Source organism: Montipora capricornis, chromosome 12 (genome assembly GCF_036669925.1).
Source record: "Montipora capricornis isolate CH-2021 chromosome 12, ASM3666992v2, whole genome shotgun sequence".
Classification (NCBI taxonomy): domain Eukaryota; kingdom Metazoa; phylum Cnidaria; class Anthozoa; order Scleractinia; family Acroporidae; genus Montipora; species Montipora capricornis.
Genome location: NC_090894.1, coordinates 36711007 through 36719087, shown reverse-complemented (window position 1 = coordinate 36719087; position 8081 = coordinate 36711007). Strand labels below are relative to the sequence as shown.

At 38.2% G+C, this 8081-nt stretch overlaps 1 protein-coding gene across 1 annotated transcript; it reads right to left on the bottom strand.

Annotated features, from left to right (window-relative positions):
* LOC138026090 (proteasome subunit alpha type-6-like) lies at positions 1–7728 on the bottom strand. The gene is made up of 7 exons (XM_068873287.1): positions 7569–7728; positions 7407–7501; positions 3933–4014; positions 3140–3295; positions 1138–1316; positions 488–582; positions 1–110 (listed from the first exon to the last, which is right to left on the bottom strand). Exons 1-7 carry the CDS (start codon positions 7642–7644, stop codon positions 53–55), a joined length of 741 nt encoding a protein of 246 aa, XP_068729388.1. The 5' UTR covers positions 7645–7728; the 3' UTR covers positions 1–52.
* Between the last annotated feature and the right edge of the window lie 353 nt (positions 7729–8081).

Below are 8081 nucleotides of genomic sequence, written 5' to 3'. Positions count from 1 at the left end.
TAAGAATCAAGAGTGTTTTATTTTAGCGCAGTCTCACACGTCAGTAAAATCTTCAGTCACGTTCGGCGATAGACACCAAATGAACATCAACTTCGGCCTCAGTAAGCTTCCTAAAACAAAATGAAATTACCATGTGAAAGGATATTATTGACTTGCATATTACAATATAAATTCAAAATACATCATTGCTGTGAAAGAAGGTAATAAATAGCACACCACATGTTACGACACACGAAGAAATTACTTTACTGTTGTCCATTTCGGCAGTTATGACCTGTAAACTGACCCTTCGGGTATTAACTAGTTAGATTTATTGTGAGTAGAACGTGAAATAGTTTGGAAATTCAGGCTCACTTGTAAAAGAAACGCGTGTTTTTGTGGGAAACCACAAGTATCAAGGTGGCTACACGGTAAAGAAATCACTTTCACTGTACAAAGATTGTTCCTCTCGACTCTCCAATACATTAAAAAACCACTAGGTTCTTACTTGAAGACTGGGTTATCAGTTGAAACAACACCAACTTCTAATTCGGATGGTTTAAAGTCTGCAGACAGTACTGATGACAAACAACTAATGGCAATCTGTAGACATAAATCAGAAAAAAACCCCAACCTCTCATCAATAAAAGGAAATGAAACTGCAACTGCAAACGATGTCGTACAAGAACGTTATAAATCAAAATGACTGTTGTTATATTTTAAAAACACGGGAATTGTCAATATAAAGATCTCCTAAATCAACTGGAAATCAATGACAGTGCTGGACGTCTTCAGTTCGCAAGACAAAGGGAAAAACAATGTGAAGAAATAGTTAAAGGTGCCCACAAACAAGCTTTAATAAAGGTGCCTGAGGATTTTCTAAGGGCATGACCGTAGTGTATAAATAAATTCTCCAGCAATATACGAATCCCTCGCAATTTGCGATCAGCCGAACAACGAAAAACGTAGTCTTTCGATAGTCTTGCTTTCTACTGCCAAAAACGCAGAGAAATCCGTCATTTTGATTTGAGCGGCGCACTTTCGGGCCGTTAACACAAAAATGAATCCGCCTTGAACTTAAGGGTCTTGCGGGCTTAAAAATTAGTGAGGAGCACTTTTTTCCAAATTACATGTGGACAGGAAAGAACTTCCGTTTACCTCAATTGTTTCACTTTGTGTCCATGCATGTTTCTTCTTGATTTTCTTCTCAAGAAAGCTATTAGCTTCCGTTTGCTTTATTCCAACACTGCACCCTTTAAATCCGCAGTAATACCCGGCTGGATCTGTTTTATACAACTGTGGCCCTTTTTCTTCATCGATGCCAATGAGAATCATGCCTGACAAAAAAACGAAAAACAATCTTAATCCTAGCCCTCTCTTAAAACTATACATCTTGACCTGAAATATTGCGTTAACATGACAACCGGACAGGTTATGGGATAGCGTCTTAAGCCCATTCTCTGTACTTATCAGTTTAGAAAATGAAAACGAGAGTATAATTATGTCTCAAAGAAATGTCCCATATCCTCAGTTTAATGAGCTCGTGAAAATGCTGAAACGCTGCAAAGGCCAACAACCGCTTCGCTCCGTGGTTTTAAACACTCCTGCTTGTTTATTAAACAGGACTTCTGAGTCTCAAGCAATATGGAATGATCACTAATGCGACATTCTCCAGCCAGACTGAGTCCAGTCAATACTGGCCATAGGGTACTGAGACGGCAGACTTTGAATGAGGAACCGCAAATAAGGCACGGCATTCAGAGAACAAGCTGGCAGGGAAGAAAGGTCGGCGCAGGCCAACTGAACAAATGCATCGTTGGCAGGGAATCTAGGGAATCAGCTAACAGCATAAACTCCTCTGACGGGCTATTAACAGCCAATGGCTTTGGCTGTAACATACCATTCAAGTAAGAAAAAACGACAAAACACCTAAAGACTGCAAACTTACATGTATAACAGTACTTAGCACTAAAATTGAAGCAACTTTTTGCCTTGAAAAGCGACAATCGACAATGACAGAATAACTAATAACCTGCTTAAAATATAGTCTAAAATATACAACCAGAGCTGGTACTGTATACCCTGCGAGCAGAGTCTCTTTCAGTCTTCCTAGATAAGTCGGGAAGAGGAAAGTAGACTCTACTCGCAGCCTCCACATTTCGCATTGAGCATGCGTTAAAAATTTAAATGTATTCGGTGTCAGTCATGCGTGACCTGTAGCCACAAAAGCACAAAACGAAAACAAACAGTCGGGATATTTTCCAACAACTCTGGCAAACACACGACAATCAAGGAATCATTTCATTGGAAACTCAAGATAGTCCATACTCTTAAAATGCCATTTCATTTTTTTACTGAAAAATTTATAGGTTTCTGTCACACAAGTTTCTGTAACCGACACACATAGGAAAAACTCATGGGAATTCTAACAGTTAAAATTGCCACGCCGTCGTAAATTTCAAAATATTGATGACGCGTGGCGATTGATCATGCGCAAAAATTAAAAAAACAGGTTTGACAAGTCGAAACTGGACTGACTCATCCAATTCTTTGGATGAGCGGCAAATCAAAGAAATTCGAGGCGGCGAGCAGAGTCTACTTTCCTCTTCCCGACTTATCTAGGAAGATCGAAAGAGACTCTGCTCGCAGGGTAGTACTGTAGGGATAAATAGCACTTTGATACGAGTGGATTCCATCGACAGCAAAATTTCTACCCAAATCTTCCGTCAAACGTCAGAAATTAATTTGCATATCAGGCACATTCTGCGCTTTAATAAACGTGGAAAAAATTGCACTCTTCAAAACAAATAATTTGTATAAATTTAGAACTGTAAGGGTAATAAATAATACAGGTTAAGCATGACGATTACGTCAAACGGGAAACGTGGTGAGTGAAACTAGATTTTGCCAAAAATCTAAGAACGCTGCTTGATATTAGCTCATTTCTGTCCTGTTAGCTCCAGAAATCAAGCAAGTTCTCAAAGGAACGATACAAGTTAAAATGACGGAATTTTCATGCTTTTATGACAAGTAGGCCGGCCTGCCGTTTCCCGTTAGCCGTTGGCCGTAAACGTCATCATCAGCGGCTTCACCTCTCTATTGCAAAAAAAGTTACGTGAAATATCCGCGAGTCACGGGCCAATAAATGGTTTAAACTTACTACATCCCAGAGGTCTCATTTCAGCATTCTGAGTGTACACTTGTGAGATATCAGCGATTCTTTTACACAGCATGTCAATTGGAATTTCATAACCATATTTATATTTCCAGTTTGCTGCCTCATATCTAGCCCTCTGAACCTGCGAACGGGCATCAGCTGTCGTATAAAGAAAAAATGTTGATTATTTTCGAGGCAAACATAGAATGGCAGCACACACTACTGTCTCACCAGGTGTTCACTGTCATACTCCAAAATATGCTCATTACAACACGATAAACTGCATGAAAATTAGCATCATGGTGCGTAAGACCTGCTGACACACGAATCAGACGAATTTTGCGCCATAATTCGTCTAAACACCGGGGCCCGGTTCCTCGAAAGCCGATTACCGCTAATCTAAGATTAAAAATTAACCAAGCAGTTTATTTCTCTACTCCCAAATGCTCTTCAACCCAGATTTTTGGCAGAACTTTACATGAGAAGACGTCAATCTTGAAAAACAAAAATAAGCAAAAGAAACTTTCACCAAAAAGTTGAAAACGTGAAACAAAAGTTTACGCTAATCCTGGATTATCTTAATCGGCTTTCGAGGAACCGGGCCCAGATTTATATTTAGACGTATTGCAGACGAGTTGTTTATCTCCAGTATAAATTCGCCCAATGACTTCTAGGCCATGGAACAGAAATAGTGAAAACGCACCAAAGTGACTTGACACGTACCAACAATACAATGTATGGATGCTACTCAACCCAGTTTTAGTATTGTACATGTACATATAATTTGTCATCTCACCTATTAAGCCAGTCATGACACAACCAATTCTGTCTGACAATTCAAAGAGGTGAGTCATGGAGTTGGAATCTAGGAGTTTATCCTAAGAACCAAAATCATAATATTATGTAATAAATCCACCATCTACAATAATACCACTTTTGCCTTTTATCTTCAGATAATTTTTAATAATGCTCTTCACAGAATACATGCAGGCAGTGTACATGAACACTAGAGGGATATGTTTTGAACTGCCTTGTTTTACATAAACTGTAAACATATTCCAGGATAAAGGGAATTTGCTTTAGTCAGCACCTCACCAAAACTGATCTTCGAAAGGGATTACTGAAGAGTTAGAATAGAGTTAGATAGGTTTGAGACAAAGTGCAGGCCTTAGTTGCTAAAATGGGATACCACTTACCAGTCATTAATTTGTTGAAATGGGCTCTCAAAGTTGAGATTTCATTGCATAGCAATAATTTAATCAAAGGAGAGCACTATACACATAACCCGTCAAACAACTGGGTCAAGCTGTATAGTTGCAATAGTTGCAAAAAGAGAAAATGATGAAATTTTCCTTGCTGTGCTTTTCCTTTTCAGTATGTAAGTTTGATAGGGTTACCCATTTTGTCAAATCCAAACAGATTACAACCCTTACTGAAAAGAAACAATGTTAATTTTTTTTGATCTGCTTAATTTAAATCGTTGGTTGAGATTGCAGCTGCACCTGTTCAGAAAGATAATGGTTACTACTGTCAGTTTGCAGAGTGCCATGCTTGTTTGCGAAAAATGTTGTAAGGAAATACTTATAACATACCATACTTACTTTTCTTTAAGCTAAATTATCAAGTTGCACTATTGTAAAAGGGACTTTTGCTTCTTTATTAGAGAATTACTGTGTGGTAACGTAGGTTAAATGCTCCCTTATTAAAAAGCCAAGCCTCATGGTTACCTCAAGATATTAGAAGTCCAACTATGAATGCAAAAATTTAAACCATTGGTGATTTGGTAATAAATAGTTATTATTATTGGTAAAATAGTAACCAAAAATAATGTGTTTAAATCAATTTTGCAAGGTTTCAGAAGAAATGATCGATGTACCTATGCAGTAAATATAGGACACTTAAGTGACATTTACTGCACATATTAATTTTTTTGGGCAAAATAATTATTTATGTTGAAGGGAAGGACAAAGGGTCGGGGTTCCATTTCTGATTGTTACCAAAATCATTGTGCATCTTCATTAGGCACATTTCAAAAATTTAAATGTAAAAATTTGTTGAGGTAATAGGCCCTTTCAGGTTGCACATGATCATGTAATTTACTCATTTGGGCCTAACTACTTTAAAGTCTTAGCACTTATTTTAAAACTGGAAAATAATTTGCACTTATTCAAGTTTTAAGCATAGCAAGATCCAAATTAGACTAAGTTAAATGCTTGGGAGTCTGAGAAAACAGCCTTTCAGCAATTATTTTTTAATTGCACTTTTTCCAATTTTTAAACTGCCACTATGTTTACCTGGCAAATACATCCAAGTTAAAATGCACTAAAATTCAGACAAACTTGTCCTCAGGCTAGTGGAATGTTAAAGCCACTAGCCCAACACCATGAAGTAGTTGTCCCACTACTATAAAACATGTAGCAAGAGTGAATGGCGACCTATTGATGTATAATGAACACTTGCATGCGTATGATTTCCCGATAACACTTTAAAGTTACATATGAAAGGCTCTAAATTCTTGGCGTTTCGTGAATATGAAGTTCCTTAGAGTTTGACATCACAAGAAGCAAAGTATAAAACGTTAATAATCAATAAGAACAAGAAATGTTGCATTTGTATGTCATGCCGCGTAAAAGGTTACATCTTGTTAATTCATCTTCTTACCGTATGTTAATAAATGACTACAAAACGGTGTTTCACACAGTACTCCACACGGTACTCCACAAGTATGTGGGAATTTTCGAGGCCAGTGCGGTACGTTTCGATACAACTTGAATGGCTATGGATAGAATTTAATACTGCAAAGTCACTGATTGTGAATTTGTCCCTTGGAATAAAGAAATTCCTTCATTTTGAACAGTAGTCCCTTCTATTGCAGGAACGTAAAAGATTAATTGAATAATAAGTTCTCATTTATATTCGTTCAATGGAGTACTGCGTAAATAGTGTTTAAAACCAAACTTTACAGTCTGCAATCCTATGAAAAACAAAGTTTGGATTACAATGGTCATTACTAAGCGCTTAGTTGAACCCAAAGATGAACAAAATAGCGAAATTTTCCGCGGAATGTATGGAGTACTGTTGAGGAGAACTGTGTAGCATTGACAAAATGACTGTAAACTGATCCTCGAGGCTACACACAGGGTTTAATTTATGTGAAAAGCCACTTACGACCTACCCTAGCAAAATCTATCGCGTATTTATGGAAAATATTGCATATCTAACAACAGCAAATAGATACACGGTACAGCTCACCGGGAATTATTCTTATTCATTTCGTAAACAACCCACGTTACTATTTGCGAGATTACCAAAAAAAAAATATGAAGATGTTACTTGAGCTTGATTTCAGCAATAACTTGAACGAAACACATCGAAATGCCAATATTTTGCCACTTCTTAGAGTTTCTGTTAAAGGAATGAAACCACGTGTATAAAATCACATTTATTGCGCTTCGACCCTTTTCAGACAATCATGGTCAAAAGTTGTTGGGAAGGTTGCGGGCATCAGCTCCCTTCACACCTAATTCGATTTTTCTAACTATTGCCTGAAGTATTTGGGAAATACCATGCTCTTGTGGCCCCCCTCGCCCATATTCAATGTTGGAGTTCTTCAGGTAAGAAAAGTCATCATTTTTTCCCCTGGAAAATCCAACATTGAAAAGGGGGAGGGGGGTTATCTGTAAAATGAAGTTACCTTCCCAACACTTTTGTCCATGATTGTAGTCCCTATGGTTATTTTGTGAAACCAGTGTAGTGCATTTTAATTTAATTTAATTTTCTCGACCTTTGGAGGCTATTGTTTGATTATGAGCTCAGATGAAGGTACTTGTTGAAGTTGTTGACTTTATATTACACTTAGGGCGCTTTTCCATTTGACAGAACTGTCCGGTCACACCTGACACTTGGAAGGACTAACTTTGAAAAGGATCATTCTTAAATTAAACTAATAGGTGATGTTAGTGTACATTGTTTAGAAGTCTTCAGATGATTTGGTACAAATGATACATGTACAATGGATCGTGGGCGAATTTTCTTATCAACATCAATTTCACTACGTTTTAAATGTCGAATGTTACGGTGTAAGGGCGCTTTCCTTTGGTCAAGACTGGCCGGCCAGACCCGTCAGTTTGCAAAGGAAATGCAACAATTTGAAGGAAAACTTACATGATAATCCTTCGCTTTCTTCTGGAGGAGTATATATCATCCTCGATCGAAGTGTGTTAATTTGAAGACGTTTTAGAGTTAACTATCTTTCTCAATGGAGACTTACCGGTACTTTCTTTTGAGTAACAACCACTGCTGAGTCAGCCCCACGAAGACCAATTGATGTCAATCCGCCTTGGTTTATGGCTTTAAAAGCATACTCTGTTTAACAAACAAAAAAATTGTTGCCAAGAAAGTCAATCAAACAATTACAGTGCAAAGAACTTACCGACTTGATATAACCGCCCTTCTGGGGAAAAAATTGTAATATGACGATCAAAACCAGCACTTGTTCCTCGCGACATCTTGAGAGTACCACCAAGTACTGTATATATGACGAAAGCGTTATGAAAGGAACGCTGGGATTGGTCAACTGAGTACCAGTCCCCTCAGGTTCGTTTGGAATAGGGCGGCTGCATAGTTCGCCTTCGATGCCACATGGATCGACATGGATCTACATTCGCCCTTGTCACACGGCGGCCATATTGTCCCGGGAGACCAAAAAAGCTTTGTTTTACCACGCCAAGCCTCACCACCAAGGTTTCCACTGCGAGGCTTGGCGTGGTAAAACAAAGCTCTTTTGGTCTCCCGGGTCAATATGGCCGCCGTGTGACTGGGGCGAATTGTGGGAGGTTGTGGAAGTGTGGAGCATCTCTTAAGAAAATTTAAGAAAATTTAAGGTTAAAGATTTAAAGAAGTACCTCAGAGAAAGGGATATAAATCTCTCTGACGACAAGGAATA